This window comes from Anomaloglossus baeobatrachus, chromosome 1 (assembly GCF_048569485.1).
Source record: "Anomaloglossus baeobatrachus isolate aAnoBae1 chromosome 1, aAnoBae1.hap1, whole genome shotgun sequence".
Lineage (NCBI taxonomy): Eukaryota > Metazoa > Chordata > Amphibia > Anura > Aromobatidae > Anomaloglossus > Anomaloglossus baeobatrachus.
The window spans coordinates 32,740,905-32,766,999 of record NC_134353.1 but is presented as its reverse complement, the minus strand read 5'-3'; the positions used below and the strand labels follow the sequence as shown (position 1 = coordinate 32,766,999).

At 45.6% G+C, this 26,095-nt stretch overlaps 1 protein-coding gene across 1 annotated transcript in view; it reads right to left on the bottom strand.

The window, feature by feature from the left end:
• Positions 1–26,095, bottom strand: part of LOC142243005 (vomeronasal type-2 receptor 26-like) — a 175,116-nt gene that overhangs the window by 103,932 nt on the left and 45,089 nt on the right. Inside the window, exon 2 of the mRNA XM_075314884.1 lies at positions 13,813–14,104. Coding sequence (XP_075170999.1) covers positions 13,813–14,104 — 292 coding nt within the window. The remainder of the gene's footprint in view (positions 1–13,812; positions 14,105–26,095) is intronic.

Here is a 26,095-nt window from a genome sequence, read left to right as displayed (position 1 = left end):
GGCTGTGTGTTATCACCCACACCCACTACTGTTTCTTGCTGCAACTCATCGCGCTCCGCCTGCAATGCATCATGTTTGTTTTTCAGCAGAGACCGTTTTAGAAGGCAGAGTAGCAGTATGGTGACGCTAATAATGGCGTCATCACCACTCACCATCTTGGTGGAGTCCTCAAAGTTTTGGAGGATGGTACATAGGTCTGACATCCATCTCCACTCCTCAGGTGTTATGTGTGGAGTTTGACCCATTTCCCGACGGCTTAGGTGATGCAGGTACTCAACAACTGCCCTCTTCTGCTCACATATCCTGACCAACATGTGCAGAGTTGAATTCCAACGCGTGGGGACATCACACACCAGTCTGTGAGCCGGAAGATGCAAACGGCGCTGAAAGCCGGCAAGGCCGGCTGAAGCAGTAGGTGACTTTCGAAAATGTGCAGACAGGCGGCGAACTTTTACCAGCAGATCAGACAGCTCTGGGTATGACTTTATAAACCGCTGAACCACGAGGTTGAGCACATGGGCCACGCATGGAACATGTGTCAGCTGGCCTCGCCTCAAAGCCGCCACCAGGTTCCGGCCATTGTCACACACGACCTTTCCTGGCTTTAGGTTCAGAGGTGTGAGCCAGTGATCTGCCTGCTGTTTCAGAGCTGTCCACACCTCTTCTGCATTGTGGGGTTTGTCACCGATGCAGATTAGCTTCAGCACAGCCTGTTGCCGCTTCGCCGAGGCAGTGCTGCAGTGCTTCCAGCTTGGGACTGGTGTGGAGGGTACAGTGGATGAGGATGCGCAGGAGGAGGAGGAGGCTGAAGAGCATGACATTCCTGAGCTGTAGAGTGTGGGTGAAACACTGACTGAGATAGGGCCTGCAAACCTTGGTGTGGGAAGGACGTGTTCCATCCCTCGCTCAGACTGGGTCCCAGCTTCCACAATAATAACCCAGTGTGCCGTCAACGAGATGTAGCGGCCTTGCCCACAAGCACTTGTCCACGTGTCTGTGGTTAGGTGGACCTTGGGTGAAACAGCGTTGTTCAGGGCACGTGTGATGTTTTGTGACACGTGGTTATGCAACGCGGGGACGGCACACCGGGAGAAATAGTGGCGGCTGGGGACCGAGTAACGTGGGACAGCTGCCGCCATCAGGTCGCGGAATGCTTCTGTCTCCACCAGCCTAAAAGGCAACATTTCCAGCGCAAGCAGTCGCGAAATGTTAGCATTTAGAACTGTGGCATGTGGGGTGTTGGCAGTGTATTTGCGCCTGCGTTCAAAGGTTTGCTGAATGGATAACTGAACGCTGCGCTGGGACAAGGACGTGCTTGATGATGGTGTTCTTTCTGCGTAGGCAACTGCAGGTGCAGGAGTGGAGGAGGCTTGTTCGCAGGCAGCATGGACAGGGGATTGGCTCGCATGCACAACCAGCGAAGACGTAGCAGTGACATCAGCAAGCACTGCTCCTCGACTCTGTTGTACTTCCCACAAAGTCGGGTGCTTGGCTGACATGTGCCTGATCATGCTGGTGGTGGTCAGGCTGCTAGTTTTGGTACCCCTGCTGATGCTGGCACGGCAAGTGTTGCAAATGGCCTTTTTAGAATCATCTGGAGCCAACTTAAAAAACTGCCAGACTCGGGAAGACCTAACATTTGTACAGGCACCTTGTGTCGTCGTGTTGTTCCGGGGAACGGTTGCCTGACTTCTGCCTGGAGCCACCACCCTGCTTCTTACTGCCTGTTGGGATGCTACGCCTCCCTCCCCCTGTGCACTGCTGTCCTCGCTCTGCATATCCTCCTGCCAGGTTGGGTCAGTTACTGGATCATCCACCACGTCGTCTTCCTCTTCCGCACCCTGCTCCTCCTCCTGACTTCCTGACAATTGTGTCTCATCATCGTCCACCACTTGTTGAGACACATTGCCAACTTCGTGAGAACGTGGCTGCTCAAATATTTGGCCATCTGTACAGACGATCTCCTCATGACCCACTTCAATATGAGCTGGCGAGAGGCCAGAATGTGTGAATGGAAACGTGAACAGCTCTTCCGAGTGTCCAAGTGTGGGATCATTAATGTCCGAGGAGGACGTGTACTCAGCCTGGTGGTAGGAAGGAGGATCAGGTTCAGAAATGTGCGGTGCAGTATCACGGCTACTGACACTTGACCGTGTGGAAGACAGAGTGTTTGTGGTGGTGCCAATCTGACTGGAAGCATTATCTGCTATCCAACTAACAACCTGTTGACACTGGTCTTGGTTCAAGAGCGGTGTACTGCTGCGGTCCCCAAGAATTTGGGACAGGACGTGCGAGCGACTAGATGTGGCCCTTTGTTGTGGCGAAATTAGAGCTTGCCCACGACCTCGGCCTCTGCCTGCACCACCATCACGTCCACTTCCTTGTTCCTTGCCAATGCCCTTGCGCATTTTGCAATGCTGTGCTGATGTGTATTCACTACTTGTGCGTTATATCAAAGTTTGTGGAAATTGCACACAAGTGCACCTGTAGGCTGCCACCGACAGGCACACATGTGCGGTTTTAAAAACCAAGCACGGACGCACTAAGAACCTAACAGGTTTTTTTGGGGAGCGACAATTACAGACAAGTCAGACACTATCTGGACTGTTTTAGACTGTGTACACCAGCCCCAGATATGATGAAGGCTGGTATACGGTCACCACTAGGAATGGCTATATATACCCTGCCTGCCTGCCTGCCTGCCTGCCTGTATACTGGTACAATAGTCCTGACAAGGACTCTTCTGGTCACTAGCCTGTATTCAGACCTGGCTATACCCTGCCTGTATATAGCAACAATAGTCCTGAGAAGGACTCTGCTACTGTTCTCCGACCTGGCTATACCCTGCCTGCCTGTATACAACTAGAATAGTCCTGAGAAGGACTTTTGGTCACACTGTTTGCAGCCCTGCAACTGAAAAAGCTATAAAGGGCCGCAAAGCTTTCCCTGAATCAGCAACACTATCCCTGCACTGACTGTCTGGATAGCTGTGAGCAGAGCACAGCGCGCCGGCCGGTATAAAGGCTCGGTCACGCTGTGCAGGCCGGCCAATCACTGCAATTCCACAACTAACAGGGCTGTGGCATTGCAGTGGTCTGCCAGCCAATCCCTGCATGAGGGCTGGCTCTCAAAAGAGCGCCAACATGCAGGGATGAAGACCACGAGTACAGCACGAGTATCGCGAGATTACTCGGTCCCCGCCGAGCAGCCCGAGTACAGCGATACTCGTGCGAGTACCGAGTAGTTACAAGCATGCTCGCTCATCACTATTTATAATACTTACCTAACGGTCGCTCAGTGGGTCAAATGGGAGTCTCCGTTCTCCGGTGCCAGCGCCGCCTTTTTCAGCCATCTTCATCCTTCTTCTGAAGCCTCTGTGCATGACGCGTCTAGGTCATACACACTCGCTGATCCTACGCAGGTGCACTAAAATACTTTGATCTGCCCTGCTCAGGGCAGATCAAAGTGCGCCTGCTCAGGACCTGAATGCCTGTGAGTGTGGTTGACGTCCGACCCATCATGCACCGCGGCTAGAGAAGAAGGAGCACAAAGATGGCCGAAAGAGGCGGCGCCGGCGCCAGACAATGGAGACGCCCATTAGGCCCACCACGCGACCATTAGGTAAGTATTATAAAGTGTTTTTTATGTTCTTACAGCGGCCTGGGCTCTTTTATACAGCATGTTAGAATGCTGAATATAAAAGTCCGGTGGTGGTGGCCGCAGCTTATACGCCAAAAAAGTGATGACAGGTTCCCTTTAACTTTATTTGACAAGAGTAGGTCATTTCTATAAAAAATGTTTTGCATATGTTTCGCCCAATTAAACCAAAAATTAAATTCAAAGTAAATTGATTCACTGTATACCACAACTAGTAGAAAAGCCTCTGTATGCCCATGAAAAGTGGGTAATTCAGAAGGGGTGACTTTTAAAGCATATCGAAAACAGTAAAATGGCACCATTAATTTGATCCCCTTTCTTTTTTCCTAACTCTTCCTAAATAACACTTTCCTAATATACTTTGGCTATCTACTCTGTTCCTGTAAGGTTATATCAAAGAGCTTCATAAATACTTTTATGACTCATTCCCACGAACATTCCGTTTTTGTGGTCCACAAAAAATGGTCCTGTTTTTTCATGGATGCATCCGTGTGGCATCTGTGTGACAACCGCATCTGTCCCATTCCGTTCCGTATACGGTCCATGTGTCATCTTTGTGACTTCCGTTTTTTTGCAGACCGCAAAAAATGGCAGGAGAGTTACATGCAGTCCAGGGTATCTGGTCAAATGCTGGTCCCCATATAAAGTCTATGAGGAGAGAATCTGGAGCAAAGGGGTAGGAGCAAGCGCTACATGCTCACTGATCCCCGCCATGGCTATCACACTGCTCCCGCAGCAGCTCTTTGATTTGCCCGAGCTGCCTGTTCATTAGGCTCTTATATATTAACTCCTCCCCCTACTGTGATTAGTTACAGTCAGATACGCTCCCACACTGAGTGACAACTGTCTGACTGAAACCAATCACAGCTGCAAGTGGGCGGGTCTATATTGTACAGCACAATAATAAATAAATTAAAAAAGGTGTGTGGTCCCTCACAATTTTGATACCAGCCAAGATAAAGCCTTAAAGCTGCTGGATGGTATTTTCAGGGTGGGGAGACCCACGTCATTCGGAGCCCCCAAGCCTAAAAATATCAGCCTGCAACCAGCCGGAATTTCCACATCCATTAGATGCGACAGTCCCGGGACTTTACCGGACTCATTCCATTGCCCTGGTGTGGTGGCAAACAGGGTAATATATGGGGTTGATACTAGATGTGTAATGTCACCTGGCATCAAGCCCAGATGTTGGTGATGTCACGGAGTCTATCAGACACCCAGTATCACTAACCCAATCAGTAATAAAAAATTAGATGACAAACAAATTTTTATTTGAAAAAACAAATAAAATATGGGTGAGCTGAACTTTTTTGTATTTGATCTTTAAAACACATTGGGGTGGTTAAAAAAAAAAATAGAATCACAGGTTCTCTTTAATGAATCATGGCTAGAGATGAGTGAACCCGGAGATTCGTGTTCAGTGATCATACCATGCACAGACTTTGCAAAAAAACAGAGTTCAGGTGCTTTATGTATACAAACCCCTAATACAAGCACCGCTGTGCTCAGGTACGATCGGTGCTCGGTCCAGGGGGAGCTGTTTGCAGTATCTGAATGGCTGTTACTTGAGGTATGAGGTAACAATAGCATGATCGAATGTAGTATGTAGAAACATAAAAAAAATGGGAAAAACCATGCTCCTCCTCCCCTTGAACTGTTCTGTTTATGGCTGGCTACATGTGGGCGGAGACTCAAACTTTCCAATTAGTGACTTCCATAGGGGTTTAAACCAAGTCTGGGTCCCAAATCAAACTTTATTTTAAGTCCGGTTAAAGCTGCCAAATCTAACTTCCGAGGGTCTGATCAACTCTAATCATGGCCCATATTAACATTTTTGATCAAGAAATGAAAAAGCAATCAATTTATGACAATGTGAACTTTACTTTGGATGGTCCCTCACCCTTTCCTGTTTCTGCTTTTTGTGTTTAGCCAGGTCTCCGCCAAACTGGAGAAGACTTGCTAACCAGCCATAGCTTTTATTAATACCTCTCGGAAAAATAGGTAGATTCTCAGTTTATATTTGTATATTTACCACAAAGTATTTGTGTAGCTTCATGCTAATTTAATTATAAAGGGGCATAGACACTTTGTGTTTTTTATGCTAATTTCTTTGCAATTTGCATTGGAAAAGTCTGGCCACTTAAAAAGATGTGCACCCTCATCCACCATTATTTCCACCAATCTTTCACAGAAAGACAAAGATAGGGGCTTTTTTAATTTCCTGTTCTAAAAATGTTAAATGGAATCTGACAGGTCCAACTGCCTGAATCCCCATCATTTCCCCATTCCTTTATGAACACCCTGATTAATAAGCCCTTAATAGTGTTTAACATAAAGACAGATGCTTAAAAAATATTTTTAAAGACTATATTTAATAGGAAAATTAACCTTTTGATTAGATGATGGGGTGTTTGTTTCACCAGAGTAGTCTTCCCACTTTCCATGTTATTGCACACTTGTGGCTGTGACAAAATTATTAGGGATGAGTGGACCCAAAAAAGTTTGTTTTGCTTGGTTCAGCCAGACTTTAGATAAAAGTTCAACTCGGGACTCAGACTTAACCCAAACTTTACCAGTTTAACCTAAATCCCATATATGTCAATGGGGCCAAAATTTTGGTGTTGTAAAATGGCTGTGTGATGGTCGTAGTTGGGCTAGGGGGCTTCAAAGGGAAGTAAAAAGGAGCCAAGAACAGGACAATTGGCCTGCAAACATATGGATAGGGAATACAAATATTACTGGGTTTGCCCTATTTTAGATAACCAGAGCAGGTAAAGCAGAAAACTGTGAATTGTTACTTTCAATTTGGCTGGTACTCAAAAATAGAAGAGATTTCACACCATTTTTTAAATATTTATTTAAATAATTAAAAAAAAACAGTCCTCCTGATTTTTTGTAACCATCCAAGATAAAGCAGACTGCTGGAGGTTGGTATTATCATCCTGGGAATGCCTATGGCTAATTGACTCTTTCCAGCCTAAAAATAGTAGCCCACAGCTGCCCCAATATTGGCACATGCATTGGATGCTCCAGTTCTGCTTAGCCCTGCTTTTCCCGATTGTTCTGGTACGGTGGAAATTATGTTAATACTTTTGGGGTTGCTCTCAGCTGTGAAGTGACAGCTTACATCAAGCCCGGGAGTTAGTAATGGGTAGGAGTCTAAATATACAGTTAAAAAACACATAGAAAACAAAGCTGATTTGAATGAGGATTCACCCACACTGTCTCGATCACTACATTGTTAATTTAAAAAAATCCTCAAAGTTCCAATATAATCCAATTGAGAAAAAAAATTCTACCCCATTCCCTCATTCACCATTTTAATAATTAAAAAAAAAATTCTTGATACTCTGACTTAATCCAATGGTTTAATGCCCCAAGGCACCCATTCTTATGGAGCTATGTATTGAGAATGCAGCTCCATATGAATCAATGAGCATTGGGTGACATTAAATCATTGGATTATGACAAAACTGTGAGGATTTCTTTTAAATTAATAAATTGCTGAATGAGAGATTGTGGAGGAGTCTTTATTCACATGGGTGTCTGGTAGACACTACTTCATTTCTAACCCCTAGTATTGATACCAGCTATCAATTCACAGCTGACATCAACCCCAAAAGTATTACTCAGATTGTCACCACACCAGGACAATCGGGAAGAGCTTGCCTAAGCGTCAGAATTGGCGCATCTATTGAATGGATGCACCACTACTGGGGCACCTGCTGGTTGCTATTTTCAGGCTTGCTGTGAAAGGCCAAATAACCATGGATTTTCCCAGCCTGATAATACCAGCCCTCAGTTGTCTGCTTTACCTTGGCTGATTATCAAAAATAGGTTGGGGCCCATGCCATTTTTTAAAAACATTTATTTAAATAATTAAAAAGATGGTGTGGGATTGCCTTCATTTTTGATAAAAAGCCAAGGTAAAGCTGACAGGTGAGGGTTGCAGCATGTAATTATCTGCTTTTCCAGAGCTGGTTATTAGAGATTAGCGGAACCATGGAAATTTAGTTTAGCGGGTTCAGTCAGACTTTAGGTAAAGTTCAGTTTGGGACCCAGACTTTACTTGAACCCCAATGGAAGCCAGTAATTGGGCCATTTAGGTATCCGACCACATGCAGCCAGCAATAAACAGAACACTTCCAGGGGTGGATGGGCAAAGTTTTCCACTTTTTTTGTTTGTGCACACTACATCCGATCATGCCGTTGTTACCCTAAGTGTGAGCCATTCAAACACTGCAAGTGGCTCGCACTGGGCGAGTACAGACCGTACCCAAGCACAACAATGCTCATGCAAGTGGTTTGCATATGTAAAATACCCAAACTCTCTTTTTTTTGAATAGTCTGTGTTTTATCAACACCGAACCTTGGGTTTGCTCATCTCTACTGGTTATCAAATATAGGTAGAAGCCCATGGGTTTTTTTTATAATTTATTCCCTATCCACATTTGTTTGCAAGACAATTGTCCCCATTTTGCTTCTTACTGCAGCCCCCTACTACAAGTATTTTACATTTTGGGTGAAGCACATCACTCTACTGTTTAGTGAAAAAAGAAGAAGGCCTACAAAAAAAAGAACACAGTACCTACTGTCAATTATGATGGAGGCTCAGATATGTTTTGGGGGTATTTTGCTGACCCTGGCACTCTCAAGACATCATGAGAACTGAAGATTACCGAAGGATTTTGGGTCACAATGTACTGCACAGTGTCAGAAAGCTGGGTTTGTGTCCTGGGTCATGGGTCTTCCAGCAGGACAATGACCCCAAAAATACTTCAAAAGTCTCCAAAAATGGATGGAAACATAGCGCTCGAGAGTTCTGAAGTGGCTGCAATGAGTCCAGATCTCAATTTCATTCAACACATTCAGAAAGATCTTAAAATTGGGAGAAGGTGCCTTCAAATATTTGAGACCTGGAGGAGTTTGGAAAAAAAGAGCGGTCCAAAGTTTCAGTTGAGAGGTTTAAGAAACTAATTTATGGATATAGGAAGTAATTGATTGTGGTTATTTTTCAAAAGGGCATGCCACCAATTATTAAGTTGATGGTGCCGAAAATTGTGCTAATTTTTGTAGTTTTATGTAAACTCTATCTAATTTTTCCTCTGTCTTGTTTTATGGTGTTCCAATACACTCAAAGGAAATAAACATGTATATAACAAAACTTGTGTCATTGCAAAAATTTTCTGAGAGAAATACTTCATTTTCTAGAACATTATCAAGGGTACCAACACTTTTGGTCATGATTGTATGACACGATGCACTAGATATTTTGACAACTGTGGCAGTAAAGTGATGTGCATCAGCAATTAGAGATGTACAATTATGTAGGAGCAATTACCATGAGCCTTATAGGTACCTTGCACGCTGCGACATCGCAGGCCGATGCTGCGATGCCGAGCGCGATAGTCCCCGCCCCCGTCGCAGCAGCGATCTCCTTGTGATAGCTGGCGTAGCGAACATTATCGCTACGGCAGCTTCACATGGACTCACCTGCCCTGCGACCGTTGCTCTGGCCGGCGACCCGCCTCTTTGTTAAGGGGGCGGGTCATGCGGCGTCACTGCGACGTCACACGGCAGGCGGCCAATAGGAGCGGAGGGGCGGAGATGAGCAGGATGTAAACATCCCGCCCACCTCCTTCCTATCGCATATCCTACGGAAGCCGCAGTGACGCCGGTAGGAGATGTTCCTCGCTCCTGCGGCTTCACACACAGCGATGTGTGCTGCCACAGGAGCGAGGAACAACATCGGACTGTCGCGTCAGCGTAATTATGGATTACGCTGACACTGCACCGATGATACGATTAAGACGCTTTTGCGCTCGTTAATCGTATCATCGAGCCCTTACACACTACGATGTCGCATGCGATGCCGGAAGTACGTCATTTTCAATTTGACCCCACCGACATCGCACCTGCGATGTCGTAGTGTGCAAAGCCCACCTTAGGTCCATGTACTGTACTGTATTTCTGAACTTCTGGTTCAGCAAATTAGACTGGGGGTGCATTAGTAAGAATGGGTCAAGTTTGCCTTTGGTGCAGTAAAGGAAATAATTATTTGATCCCTTTCTGAACAGTCTATAAGTCATGAACAGTCTATAATTTTAAGGGTAAATTAATTTTAACAGTTATCCATTAACCATTAACCATTATCTGAATGTTGTTCGTCAGGGAAGGTTCTGCTACTAGACAGTGAGATTAGGGGTTTAAAGCTAGGCAGTTTCATTAGATCGGCCAGTGATAGTTTAGAAAAAGGATATGCACTGTAAGGAGAGTTGTTGTTGTGCCATAAATGGACATATGAAATCATAGAATTAGGGATTTTCGTTCTTGTAGTGTGTGAAAAACAGTTGCCAGGCAGTGAGGCATCAAAATAGATCTTGCAGCCTGCTCCAAATTACACAGACGAGCTCATTTATAGGTATTGTTAGTGCAGTCTGTAAACACTGCATATTGACAATTGTAATTGCCTTTAGAAAAAATTAAAAAGACTGCTCTGGTTCTAGCCACGTATTATTGGTGGTCTTCAAAAAATTGTTAGTGCAGTGTACACACTATATGTTGGCAATTGTAAATGTCTTTAGAAAAATATAAAAAACACCGCGCTGGTTAGAGCCACACATTATTGGCGTTTATCCATAAATTGTTAGTGCAGTATCTACACATCCATCAGATTTGCCAATTCTAGTGCTGGACCCGGCTCTTGCCATAGCCCTGGTGCGGTGGCAAACGGGGTAATATTTGTAGGGTTGATGCCAGCTCCAGCTGACATCAAGCCCTGGTATTAGAAATCGGTGGTGTATAATAGACACCGCCATTACTAATCCAGTAGTTGAAAGGAGAATACAAAAGTTTATTAGAAGGACAAAACGCAACTCCAGCTCTTGTTCACCAATTTATTTGTTTTTTAAGAATAAAAAATTTCAAAAGGTTCCCCGTAATCCATGGTGTGGTCCCACAATGTTCCCCAAAAGCAAACCTTTATTCAATAAAGGCAAAAGATGCCCTCTTTTCCAATTTATTTATTTCCCTGTTAAAGCCCTAATTTGATTTGCAATAATCCAATTAGGGGGCCCAAGTCTATCACATACTGCTGGCACATTCAATGGAGAACTGAATGTTCCCCATTGATTGTGAGAGCAGCCCCTGCAGACACACACACTCTGCTATTTATGCTTGCCTGCGGTGACCTGGACCTCATAAGGTCAGCCCAGGTCACCGCAGGGATGCTCTCAGTATTGTGGGCTTCTCTGCGGTGACTTGGACCTCATAAGGTCAGCCCAGGTCACCACAGGGGCGCCATCAGTGGTGTGTGTGGGCACGGCAGTGACACCACTGGTTAATCAGAGTTCACAATAAACTCTGATGAACCTATGAAGTCACTGTCGTGACACCCATGGTAGCGTGGGTGGTGCCAGGAGGTCATCAGAATTTCTTGGATATTCTCATTGACCTCCTGACGTCACTGCACACACACACACACACTGCTGGATACTCACCTTTCCCTAGCGCTGATGTCCCTAGTGATGCTACTGCTTCCAGGTCCTCGGTGCAGTGCAAATGCAATGAGCATAATGAGCGGTGGTTGGAAGCAGGTGACAACAGCTAAGAAGACAGCAGGGCTTGAGACAGGTGAGTATAAAATTTAATTTTATTTCAAATACACTTGTTTTCTCTGATACGTGTCACACTGAAATCATACAGATCACATCAGTGTGCGGGCCGTGTTACACCCACGTACCCTAAACATGGATGTCTGAAAGACCTCACATACGGCGATTGATCTGCCTGTTATACTGTACTTAAAGGGTAGGGCACAAACTGCGATTATATTATATTATCCATTTGTACCACAGTCTGATTAGTTATACCACTCTGATTGACAGATGATGGTTTATTTACAAGCTGTATTGGGAGGCAATGTGATGATTGGTTTTTCATGCTGGGGGTGGGTGTTTCCCTGATTGGTGCTTCGCTATAGACATACTGTATTTAAACCCAGCTGTGGGAGTCATATGTATATGCTGGATGAAATGCATATATAAGGCGAAATGTTGCTTGATAGAATAAAGAAATTAGAAAATTCTCCCGGAACGCTGTCCATGATGTTTGACAACTTTGAGACCCATATTGGAGTCTTGATATTTAAAAAACATTCAAGCAGACAGTAGGACAGCAGTACAGTGGCATCAATTGTCCCTCCCTCATTTCCCCATTGAATAGTTGCAAACCAAGGAGGTATGCTCCATAGAAAACACAGGATTTGGCCTGACATTCCAATTTTTAAAAAGCAAGGGGTGCATGACTGACAGGATTAGGCCTGTTACTTCTACATCCCTGCCTGTACAGACAAGACACAATTTGGATACCCTACTCGGAGTCTCCATATTTCGAAAAATTAAGGTCTGGCAAAAGGACAAGTGGCAACAATTGGCACAGACTACAAATAGTCCAACAAATCAACATGGCTGTGTGGGACCAGCCCTGTAGGCCTGAACCAGCATTTCTCCCTTCATCAGAGACAGCAAGAAGACAGATAGGCATAGGCCTCTTGTTCCCAGACCCCTGGCACTATACCATCGCCTCGTCTGCACAGTCTGGGACTGGGTTGGCAAAGTCATTGGACATTCACAACTTCACCTTTATTAAAGTTAGGTGGTGTCAGGGGCCTGCTGGATTTGCTTATCCTTCATAACACGGACAGAAGCACAAAACACACGTTCTGAGAGTATGCTAGCTGCCGGGCAGGCTAAAACGTCCAAGGCATGACTGGCGAGCTCAGGCCACTCTTCTATTTTTGAAGACCAAAATGCAAAATCCCCACCTTATGGTATTGATATTGAGGTCTATATACTCCTGCACCTTCTTCTCCAGTAGTTCACTATGTGTCAGTCTTCCACTCTGTTCTGTTGGTGCATGCAATGGTGTAAAAAATGTGTGCCAAACCTCACCGAAATTGCTTCTGTCACTTGAACTGCTGCTAATATTTCTGCACTGACGACGGGACATTCCTGGGGTTGCAATTCTAGAACTGTGAAACACACTATGTATCCTCACTGGTGTCTTGTGGAAAACTACTGTTATGATGGTTTACAAGCTTGTTTCGATACTCAAGCATCCAAGCATCCCTGTCCAGAGGTGGACACATCTTGCCAAATTTACTCTTGCACCGTGGATCAAACAGAGTGGGAAACCTATAGTCAGCACTATTTCTAATACTATAAATGCGGACATCATGTTGCAGATAGTGAGGTAATAAGACACTCATGTGTGGGATGCTTCTATGAGTTGCATGTCCATGTTATATTGGTGATGGGGTAACACTCAAGCTTGCCTCATCCCTCCCATTCCACTAACCATGGGCAAAGGAGACAGGATCCATATCTTCTTCAACTTTGGAATTTTCAGTGCCCATTACCTTTTCCTCCTCTATTTGTTCCTCAGCTCCTGTACCTTCACTACCAGTTTGTCTGTTACCATGAGGCCATCTCAATTGATTAACTTCCCCCTCCTGTGACAGCTGCCTATGCGATGACTGTCTGGACCTTACAGAATGTGCTATGCCTTCCTCATACTTTTCTGCTTCACCCTCTTCCTATGGGACCCCCATAGGTTCGCCAGTGCCAGAGACATCGCTAGGCAAGTAAGTCCGTGTGACGGCTCCGAACGATATTGTGCGCCACGGGTAGCGATTTGCCCATGACGCACAAATGACGGGGGCGGGTACGCTCACTAGCAATATCGCTGCGTTTGACGGGGCATTAAAGCTTGTACTGAATTTGAAATTGGCGAATCTTTATTGAACAGGTTCACTCATCTCTACATATGGGGACCTGTGAGAATGTAAAATTAAATAATTTCTTAATCAAATGGATTTGCATCATATTTACTTCTGCCTGCGGCTTCAAACATATTTAATAAAACTTGCCATTTTTTAATAAAACCCAAGAAAAAAATTCACCATATATCATACAATTAATAATTTTAATAGCAACAGCAATACAAACAGTACATACATACATAACTCAGGATGGGGAGAGGTACATGTATTTTAATGGAAAAAAAAATGCACCAAGATTCACCAGTGTCTTATGGTTGCTTTGAAACTGCATTATCCAGTTACGCCTCTTTACATGCCTCTTCATCAGAACTCACCTGCGTATATCCATACATACCCAATAACTGGGCCATTGGCAGGGAGGTGGCCGACCCTTGGTCTCCGATATAGCCAGCTACATTACCATGGTCCATACATGAATAATTAGGAGCTGTTACTGAGTGTCCGGACATTATCTGGAGAACATCTTTGATAACTTTATTCACATTTTCACATGAATCGTACAGATGATATCCAAGGGTGATGTTTGGAAGAATGGCAGGATCATTGTTAATATCATTAATGGCAAAAATGAATGTCAGGAGATGTCTGTATTCTCTAAAATTGGGACTGTAGAATATAATTTATTAAATCATAATTATTTCATATTATATTCATCATTACATTGTTTATTGGCTATTACGTACATTTAAATTTGTTAATATGTAACTCTTGATGCGTGAACTCGAACGCTAAAGTTCAGCATTCGTACTGGACACCTAGTTTCCTTATCTAGAGATTAACGGACCCATTGAAGTTGGGGTTTGGTGGGTTCAGCTGAATTTTAAATAAACTTCAGTTTTGGACCCGAACTTGACCTGATACCCATCATAAGTCAGTGATTGGCAGTTCGGTTCTCCACCCACATTCAGCCAGCCATCAGCAGAGCATTACCAGGGGAAGGGTTTTTTCATTTTTTTGTGCACACTACATTCGACAACTGTTTTTACTCCCAGTTTGAGCCATTCAAACACTGCAAGCAGCTTGTACTGTTCTGAACACTGAGAGTACCCAAGCACATCGATGCTTGATTGAGTGACCACATACGTAAAGCATCCAAATTCCGAACTCAAACACTCATTTTTTCTAAAGTCCATCTTTGGTACGAACACCAAACTGTACTGTTCAGGTTTGCTCATCTCTATCCATATCTCGAAAGTGAACTTCTCCTGGAAGTCCATGTTGAAGTTCGGTGTTTGGAGGCTTTATAGTTATAAAGGACTGGGGAGGGCAGGGAATTAAGTGAAAGGGTAGGACACAACACTCAAATGAATAGGAACAGTAAAGAATGGCATTTTCCAGGGAGTGACTACAATTCTTATCAGTGCTCATCACTGCACTAAGGAGGACACCATGAATCTGATGTGAGTTGTAGAAAGTACTTGGCAAATGCTAGTAGCTGTTCTTTACTGTTCCCATTAATTTGAGCACTTTTTTCTACAATTTCACTGATTTCCTTGCCCTTCCCAACCACTAATTCAAATGAAAAAAATATTCCCTGTTTTGATAGCTAGCCAAAGGTAAAGCAGCAGTTGCAGGGTGACATCAGGCTGGGAACATGCCAAAATCCATGGCTCTGTCCTGCCTGATAAGATCAGCCCCCAGCTATCAGCTTTACATTGGCTTGTAAACAAAAATATAAGGGATCTCATGTTTTAAATAAATAAATAACTGAAAAAGACAGATGCCACCAATTTTTCATATCCAGCAAAAGCAAAGCAGACAACTAGGGGCTGGTATTACCAGGTGGGAAAGGGACATGGATATTTGGCCCTTCGCATTCTAAATATAGCAACCTTCAGCCACCCAAGAAGTGGCACACAAATTAGATGTGACAATCCTGGATCTTTACCCAGCTGTTCCTGACTGGCCTTGTGCGGGGGCAATCGTGTTAACACATTTGGGATTGATGGCAGCTGTGAATTGACAGCTGGCTTCAAGGGCCAGGGGTTACTAATCTGTTAGACAACCCCATAAATAATCCGGCAAGTGTAAGACCAAGAGATGCCATGTTTGCTGCAGTTTATCAAGAAATAGTGTAGGGTCTAGGGAGAGATTCTGCTGGAGGAGGAACAGTACAGATCACGCATTACAAGCTTGTAACCAGTGATTTAAGCCTTACGCAGCATGCTGCTAGCTAAAAAGTCCATTCTAGTCCCTAATAATACTGTCCTTAGTTTTAAATTAATTTTGGTTGAGGTTCTGAAGTAAGGATCATGTATTACCGGCCCATAGCCAGTGATTCCAGCCTTACACAGCGTGCTGCTGATACTTAGAAAATTTTAGTTATTCTATAATAACATTGATCCTAACTGGACTTAAGGCCGCTTTACATGCTACAACATCGCTCAAGCGATCTTGTTGGGGTCACGGAATTTGTGACGCACATCCGGCCGCTTTAGCAATGTCGTTGCGTGTGACACCTATGAGAGATTTTGCATCGTCACAAAAACGTGCAAAATCGCTAATCGGTGGCATGCCCCCCTATTCCCAATTATCGTTGCTGCTGCATTTATGATGTAGTTCGTCGTTCCTGCGGCAGCACACATCGCTATGTGTGACACCGCAGGAACGACGAACATATCCTTACCTGCGTCCACCGGCAATGAGGAAGGAAGAAGGTGGGCGGGATGTTAAGTCCCGCTCATCTATGCCCCTCCGCTTCTATTGGGCGCTGGCTTAGTGATGTTGCTGTGATGCCGAATGAAGCACCCCTTAAAAAGGAGACGGTTCGCCGGTCTCAGCGACGTCGCTAGGCAGGTAAGTAGTGTGACGGGTCTGAGCGATGTTGTGCGCCACGGGCAGCGATTTGCCCGTGTCGTACAACCGATGGGGGCGGGTGCGCATGCTAGCGATATCGGTAACGATATCGCAGCATGTAAAGTGGCCTAAAGTGTAGGTAACCTGCTCTAGTAGAGATCATGTATTACATGCCTGTAGGCAGTGTTCAAACATTACACAGTGTGCGGCGGCTAGCTAAAAAAGTAATTCTATTCTCTAATAGTAATAAAACTAATAATAATATTTATTTACTTTTATTTACTTTTATAGAATCATTAATTCCACAGTGCTTATATTCATCTGCAATACCGCCCTTTGTTTGCAATTATTATTACTATATTATTATTTATTATTATTCTAGTGCCATTTATTCCATGGCACTTTACATGTGAAAGGGGTATACATAATAGGGACAGGTACAATAATCATAAACAATACAAGGCACGGACAGGTACAAGAGGAGAGAGGTCCCTGCCCACGAGGGCTCACAGTCTACAAAGGATGGGTGAGGATACAGTAGATGAGGGTAGAGCTGATTGTGCGGTGCTGTATCAGACTGAGGGATTCTGCAGGTTGTAGGCTTGTCGGAAGAGGTTATTCAGGATCATTTGAAGCTTGTCAAGGTAGGTGAGAGTCTGATGTGTTGTTACAGAGCAATTAGTGTCAGGTGAAATTCTGTAGTAGGCATTGTGTATTACGGGCTTGTAGCAAGGCAACATATGCATAAACAGTGTGTTGCTGCTAGTTAAAAATGTATATTATATTTTCTAAACATTTCATTCGTTTATCAGCAAGACCCTATCTTCCACATGGTCCAGTCTGACTAGTCAAGGCTCATAACCACATAATACTCACCCTGATTCTTCTTCATCTCACCATGAAGAGTCTAAAGCGGGCTTTACAGCGATCTCATTGGGGTCACGGATTTTGTGACGCACATCCGGCCGCTGTAGCGATCTCGTTGTGTGTGACTCCTCGGAGTGATTTTGGATCGTTTCAAAAACGTCCAAAATTGCTCCTCGTTGACATGGGGGTCCTCTCCCAATTATCGCTGCTGTCGCTTGGGTGAAGTTGATCCTCGTTCCTGCGGCAGCACACATCGCTACGTGTGATGCCGCAGGAATGAAGAACCTCTCCTTACCTGCCACACGCCAGCAATGAGGAAGGAAGAAGGTTGGCGGGATGTTTGTCCCGCTCATCTCCGCCCCTCCGCTTTGATTGGGCGGCCGCTTAGTGACGTCGCTGTGATGCTGAGAGAACCGCCCCTTTAGAAAGGAGGCGGTTCACCGGTCACAGCGATGTCGCCGAGCAGGTAAGTACGTGTGACACTGCCATAGCGATAATGTTCGCTATGGCAGCGATCTTCACATATCGGCATAAAGATAGGGGCGGGTGCTATCACGCTCGCCATTGCTAGCATCAGCTAGCAATGTCGCAGCATGTAAAGCTACCCTAAGGAGAGAAGTGACACCACACTTGGACACTCCAAGGAGCTCTTTACCTTTCCATTTATGGTTTCTTCTGGTCTACCAGTGTCCATGTTTCAAGATTCACAGGAGGAGCTCGTGTGTGGTGGTGCACAAATATTTGCTTAGCCACAGACAGAAGAAGGTGACAAGGGGGACTGTTGATTACTGTCTCAAGAGGTAGATAATGATGATGCACAGTTGCCAACAAGTCATATTAAGTCTAGAAGTCAGTAGGAGCAACAGATTGCAGAAGTGAAAGATGAGGTTATTGATAGCGATGGGCGATTCCCCTGATGAACGGCATCGGGAGCCTCGCCTGATCGTTTTGTAAAGATTGGGATCAAGAAAAAGCGAACTGGCATCAAATCACTGAACTCGGGCTTTACAGTTATGGGATGGTACTGGGGGGGGGCTGTAAAATAAGGAATATAGTTAATAATAAACATTGTCATTATACTTACAGGTCCCGCGACACGTCTTGCAGACTCTGCTTCCACATCCAATCATTGCTGACTGACTAAAGGACCTTCAGTAACGTCATGGCCATGTGACCAGTCAGCTGTGAATGTTGTATTACCTCCTTGGTTACAGACTGGTCACATGACTATGACATCATCAAAGGTCCTGTTAACTGAACTTTGATTGTCACTGTGTGAGTTTCGCAGCGCATCACGGAGCACAATCTCTTGACAGGAGTTGTCAGCTGCATGTATTTCCATGCAGCTGAGGTGCTCCTAATCTGAGAGCTTCAGGCTTTGCGGGGTGATGCAATGCGAGTTCCCACAAACTTTAAAGGCTTCTAATTATGAAACAATTTTTCTTTATTACAAAAAGGGACATGCATATCACCATGCCCGCACTGTCCCTATAAAGCCCACATGGAGTATCCACTCCTCACTGAAATCTGACACACAGGGACAGTTTTCTTATATTGGTAAGACCTGGACCTGTGACTGCTGACTATGGACTGATAGGTATTTTGATTAATTCTAGGTTTCCTATATTACAGACATTAATGTGCAATAAAGCCTAGGTCTGAATAGGGACTAGGGAAATTGTAGAGGGGTACCTTTATGTGTATATGTGTTTTTTGCTATATCAGTAAGTGTATAACTGCTTTTTTAATGATATATTGTTTGTGTATTGTATGGCACTTTTTGTAATAAAGAAAAATTGTTTTATAATTGGAAGCTTTTAAAGTTTGTGAGAAATTACATGTTGTTTCTGTTTATCAATAAGCTGTGAGAGTGATGCAATGCGAGATGCAAGTTCAATCATACCCTCACTGTCAACCTGTTTCTCGCTCTTTACAAAGCGATTTAGCAGAGCTGACATGGCTTTCTCTGCATCTCACTTTGTATAGACTGTGTCTGTACAGAGTGATGAAGCTGACATTGCTGTCCCTGTGGATTACATCGGACTAAGATTTTTTTTATAATAAAGATGGAGACTCTAAATGTTTTTTTGTTTTATTTCTAATAAAAAAAAAAAATTGATGCTACTGTGGCTGCCTTCCATGATACCTGCTGCTCACCAGCTGCTACTGCCCATCCATCCGTCCAAATATCTATCCCAGACGGAGTCTCTATATCTGCTGCCATTGGGATGTATTGCTAGTGACTGTCACTCCCATTACCCTGGGGCCAGCTGATACAACACCAGTCTCCTGAGTAGCACCCGAACAGATTCCTGCATCGTAACACCTCCACCATAAGGGGCTTTGGAGAAAACCATTTTGGCCATTTTTTTTCCATCTCCTATATAAGAAAGTCCTTGGTTACCCCTCTCCACCCACAGCAGTTTTTAATTGCAATGAGATGACACACAGTTAGGGTCACAGAGCTAGGGACCCCAATATAGAGATATACCTTGACGAGGTCTTGGGGCTCAGTTACATTGATCAATGCGATTGCTAAATATCTCCTTTTTCCTAATATTCATGGCAGGTATGCATTTCATTATTCACATGTTCAAATTAGCAAGTAGCATTTTTCATTGTCTATTCCAATATTTTTCCATATGCTTGAGGCATTATACCATTATCTAAGTTTGATGTGCAGCCTTATCCTTATATAGTATGTATTTTTTGGCTTGCACTCATAATATATATATATATATTAGTGCTCACTTCAGTTATCCTATTCAGTTATATGTAGTTTTTTTCTGAATGTGAACACAGCTCCGCCCCTTTCGCCCATGTTTTTTCCATCTCCTATATAAGAAAGTCCTTAGTTACCCCTCTCCACCCACAGCAGTTTTTAATTGCAATGAGATGACACACAGTTAGGGTCACAGAGCTAGGGACCCCAATATAGAGATATACCTTGACGAGGTCTTGGGGCTCAGTTACATTGATCAATGCCATTGCTAAATATCTCCTTTTTCCTAATATTCATGGCAGGTATGCATTTCATTATTCACATGTTCAAATTAGCAAGTAGCATTTTTCATTGTATATTCCAATATTTTTCCATATGCTTGAGGCATTATACCAAAGCCTGTAGTTAAGCCCCTCCATGTTTCTGTTTGTTGTGTCCCAGTGGGTTTACTAAAATCCTTGCTCATCCAGCGAGCATAACATCCACGTCCATTTCCAGTGCAGCTGTCTTTACCCCAGTTCTTGGAATGCAACTAGAAATATGCAGCCACCCATCCACAGGCCCAAACACTAATTGACCACAGTTCAAAACTTCTAGTCCTGGAAATGTTACCATTTAGACTTTCAGCAACCTGATGGCAGTGACGGATGTTCTGCACTCAGGCCCCCATCATCAATATTTCTCCCAGTATGCTGTCCCCGACTTACCCAAGCATGCATGTATCCCAAGACATTACCCATGCCCTCAGCAACACACCTAATTGGAGGTTGACTCAACCATAGACAAGTGGGCAAGTGTCTGTGGCCAGGATGCTCCATTTCCCTGATGGCTCACTGCATGTGTGACGCCCTGGCCGGGCCTGGTAGTCACAGATAGGGCCCCGCATCACACCTTTCCCTCACAGGTAACACACAGCCAACCCTTAAAACCCTAGTCACCCCCCTCAGGGCTTGATAGACACACCAGGGGGTGGAACCAGGTGGTTGGAAGACGCCCACCTAAGAGTTTTAGATAGCCCGGGGTTGGAAAGTAGCCAGATAAGGTTTGGAGTTCAAGTTGGAGAGGAGCGTGGGCTGGAGCTGTGTCCAGCTCAAGCAGAGGCGAATACCCAAATTGGACAGGTACCAGGGTAGGAGCCCTGGTGCCTTTGGCTAGGAGGCAGACGGCGGTCTCCATCTGCAGGAGCCAGGAAGACGGCTCGGTGGAACTGAGGTGGAACGGGACAGGGTAGTGGCCCACTGGTACCGACCCGGGGAACAGGCTCGAAAACCGGAGCACACAGGGGCGTACTCAGACCCTGAAACTAGGCCCAGAAGCTACTGGACTTAGTTAATTAACTGATTGCAGCCAGGACTAGAGGTCCTTTCCCACCCAAAGTCCCGATTGAAGGCAAAAGCCCACCAAGGGGGATAAAAGGCCACCGCCACGGCTCAGAGAGTCCACGGGCCAGCGTCTGCGGGCAAAGGACTACTTAGGCGACCACAAGCCGGGAGCGGACTCCTGAAGTTGCAAGAACAGGCAGTCCACCATTCTAAATGGGTGCAGGAGAAAGACAGAGACCACCAGCCGGGTGGGGGAACCCAAATGCAGCCGGCTGCGGGTATCGACCACCATCACCTTTTTTTACCAGAGACTCGTGTGTTTACTAATAGTGAGAACATCAGCACCCTGTGATCGCCCATCTCCCTGCACCGCCAAACCCCGCCAAACCCTCAACGGGTCCCGGGGCCAACATCCCTACCCACGGAGGGGTTAACAACTTGCTGCACAACATCTCCCCCGGGTGCCCCGTAACTGCAGTGATGGTGTCCAATATCACCACACACCGTGGGTAGCGTCACGAACTCCGTACGGCTCAGCCCGTACATTTACGTCCTACACCCAACATCCCATCACTCCCCCTTTGCATTTGAAGTGACCATGAGGCCCCCGGGTCCGGAGACCCTCGAGCCACCCACAGAAGGGCCGGATCCGAGCAGCTCGGCTGTCGAGAGCGGGGTGGTACACATGAGCCTCATGGAGGTGGGAAGTGATTTGGAGCCTGGTTTCAACAACTGAAAAAGTGGGCCATAATTCCATCATGATTTAAACCATCTCCCTCTCCAGTTCCTTACCGCCTCCTCTTCATTCTTCATTTCCGAATTGTCATGCTCATTGTGACGACTCAGCATTTGGTCACTTGTGAGAATGTTGACTGTTGTAATTAAGCCAGACATATAGGACCTATTGTTTATTAAATTAAGAAAAGTTAACTATTGTCTCATCCCAGACTGATCAGAGACTAAGGGGTACTTTGCACGTTGCGACATCGCTACTGCGATCTCGTTGGGGTCAAATCGAAAGTGACGCACATCTGGCGCCGGTAACGATGTCACAACATGTAAAACCTAGAAGCACTGATAAATGATCGCAAAAGCAGCGAAAATCGTTGATCTGTGTAGTGTCGGTCATTTCCATAATTTAGTTGCAGCGACAGGTACGATGTTGTTTCTCGTTCCTGCGGCAGCACACATCGCTGTGTATGAAGCCGCAGGAGCGAGGAACATCTCCTTACCTGCGTCCCGCCTGCAATGAGGAAGGAAGAGGGTCGGCGTGATTTTTACATCCTGCTCATCTCCGCCCCTCTGCTTCTATTGGCCACCTGCCGTGTGACATTGCTTTGATGCCGCACGACCCGCCCCCTTACGAAGGAGGCGGGTTGCAGGGCAGGTAAGTGCGTGTGAAGCTGCCATAGCGATAATGTTCGCTACAGCAGCTATCACAAGATATCGCATCTGCGACAGGGGTAGGGACTATCGCGCTCGGCATCGCTACAATCGGCTAGCGATGTCACAGCATGCAAAGTACCCCTTACTGTCTATAAATGTGTATTTCCTCAACCGTTGAACTTGCAACCAATGAGAGCATGGCCATCTCCACCAATACTGCAAGAGAATTGAGTGGTGTGAAAGGGCCTTGCTTCTGTCACTAGGACTGAAGGAGGCTTTACACGCTATGATATCGTTAATGTTTTATCGTCGGGGTCACGTCGTTCATGACGCACATCCGGCATCATTAACGGTATTGCAGCGTGTAACACTTACCAGTGACCTTAAACGTCCTCTAAAGTGGTGAAAATTGCTCACCATGGAGAGGTCGTCCTAAAACCAAAAATTGTTAATGGTTGTTTAAAGATGTTGTTCCTCGTTCCTGCGGCAGCACACATCGCTGTGTGTGACACCGCAGGAGTGAGGAACGTCACCTTACCTGTGTCCCGCCTGCAATGAGGAAGGAAGGAGTTGGGTGGGATGTTCGTGCCGCTCATCTCCACCCCTCCGCTTTGATTGACCGGCCGCTTAGTGACGTTGTGGTGACGTCGCCGTGACGCCAAATGCACCTCCTCCTTGAGGGAGGGATTGTTCGGCAGTCACAGCGACACCGCCGACCAGGTAAGAGCGTATGACGCTGCCGTAGCGATAATGTTCGCTATGGCAGCGATCACACGATATCGCATGCATGATGGGGAGGGTGCTTTTGCGTACGATATCGCTAGCAATTGCTAGACATGTCATAGCGTGTAAAGCTCGCTTGAGTCTCTGCAAGACCCTCTGCTGAGGAGCTTAAGTTCAAACTGGAGGAATCACTGAACTGCTACACGTAAAGAAGTATTCTTCATAATTTCAGTTCAGGAGCTTCGGTTCTGCAGAAGAAACACAGAATTGCTTCACTTCAGATATTCTACAGAATTTCAGTTTAGGAGCCACACTTCCAGCTGAAGTTTCACAAAACTCTTCACAGATCTCTACCCAGAGGGTGTCCGCCAAAAACAGGGTTTTGCTGGACTGGGTTAGTTGACCATGGAAGCTGGAAGTCAAAAAGACTCTGATCCCTGTGGGTCCAGTGGAAGGGTGATACTCTGTTGCTTGTACCATCTTGTGTTCTTGCTGGCAATGCACTATTTTTTTTTTGCCTGGTGGTGAACCCACAAAGTCTTGTAATGTGTGGCTCACTCACCCTGTGTTGTCTGAGAGTGTTTTAACCACAAAGAAGGAGAGCAAGCATTCACTGGTTCATGCAGTCTTTATGAAGACAGCTATGACAGCAGATGAAAGCACCCATTTACCCTTGTGTCTCTACAACTGGTAGCAGCAGTGGCATACTACTCAACTCAGATTATCCTAAAGGGGACAGGTTTTCCTAGACACCATAAAAAGGCTCCATAAACAGCAAGCCACATGGGCAGTCAGTCCCAGCAGGTCATAAGTGTGGCATACAGGTTTTGAATGCCACTATATACAACCACACTAGCTTGACCTTGAGAACAGGACCGGAATGGTCATACAGCCTCAGCAGCAAATGGCTACTACAGGAGCTGTGCAAATTGAATACTGGGCTATAGACATTCAGTTGGATTTGATGAAGTAGTTGGTCCGTTGGGATGCCCAGAATGTTGTGGAAGACAACAAAGACCCTGGCAAGGTTAACACATAAGAAGTAAACTGTATGCCAGATCAAGGATCCCATGGTAGTCTGCATACAACAACCCAGTCCCAATCAAACCAAATCCAGGAGCTATTGGCCGCCATTTGATGCTAAACCTCAGGAGATCAAGTGGCTTGTGGTCTGCAGTCAATTTTGGTCATTCCAGTTCGCCTACTACCAGGTAGAGATGAGCAAACTTGTTAAAAAAAAGTTGTTCAATCTCAAATTTGTACCGAGCCTTGGCATATTTGGGTTGTGATGGGATTCCCGAACACTTTCTTAAAAATCAGCAAAGACTGATTTTGTTTGTTAACTGTTTACAGTTGCACTAATACTTTTCTTCTACCTTATTATCACTTTGGCTAGGATAATGGTGCTGTATGATAATCCAGGGGAAGCGTTTGATGAGGGAAAGGGGTGGGAGATGTCAGAGGAACTGTTTTTTTTCTTAGCTATGTGGGGATGTTCTAGCTGCCAATCATGGCACATATGTTGCGGGCGGGGGCGCAGGGATCGTGGGATCGTGGCTGTGGCTCGAGTGGCAGCCGAATCTGGGGCTCGTGCAGCAGCCCGTCGCCCACAACTTAATTAAGGGGTTATTTACAGGTGAGAGTTTGTCAGTGACGCTACGCGTCGGTTGCGGTAATAGTTTGGTGACACCTCCATGGGTAGGAGAGGTGTGGTCCCAGGGCTCAGGTGTATGTGGAGTGCAGTGCTGGGGCACAGTCTGCAGGCTGGACCGGATGATACCGGTGTACTCACAGTTTTTGAATAAGTCACACAGAGTCCAAGTAGTAAACCAAGTGCCGGATATCACACCGGTGATCAGAACAGGGGTCCTTCCTCCTGCACTCTAGTTTGGTGTCTCATGTGTTGACTAGTCTGCATGGAATGGGAAAATTCCACTCCCGGTGTCTTTGCTGTTGGAGCTGTTGCCCGCGAGATCTGACCCTTGGGATTTTTGCAGGAACTTGCAGATGCCCTATTCCCTGCATTTGGCTTCTGTCTCGCTCAATCTGGGCTGCTAGTGGGACAAGAATCTTGGAATCTTGTCCCCTGCTGGTTAATTGGAAAGGTGCTAGCAGCTGTCCTTGCCCTGGGGTCCAGGTACCCCGAATGTGCACGGCCTCCAGACCAGATTCCCGCTGTCGGCTCCAGATACAACCCTGCCCCGGTCCACTTATGGTCTCCCGCGACTGGATCTCCGTTGCCTGTGGCCCTGCTCTGCTGTCTGACACCTAGCCAGCTCAGGTAGTCCGGGAGCTACAACCCCCGACTACCACTTCAATCCTCTCACTTCCACTGTCCAAGCTCAACTAACTGTCTTGTCTCTTGTGTTCCCTCCCTTTAACACCTCAGGACCCCTAGGTGGGCGAAACCATCTGCCTTGCCCCGTCCACTGGTGTGTCCATACTGTCCTCGGGGGTGACTAGGCTTTGTGGCTGGTGAATATACCTGTGTGTGGGGTTGTGTTGGAGGGCCAAGGAGGAAGGAATCCTGCACCTAGAAGATGGATGCAGTCTTCTGTGACAACCTGATTTTATCAGGGCGTCACACTCCCCCTTGGTAGAACACAGCCTGTCCTCAGGCTGTCCGGCACCAGTTTTTATTTTTTTGCTTCTGAAAAAGGTAAAAACGGTAAAAACATAACATTTTAAACTTTTGAACATTTCATTCCCTTACAGGGAGGCACATTTCTTGAACGTTGCAAAAACAGAGTCCCATTCCCACCAGTCCACCCCAAAGAGTCC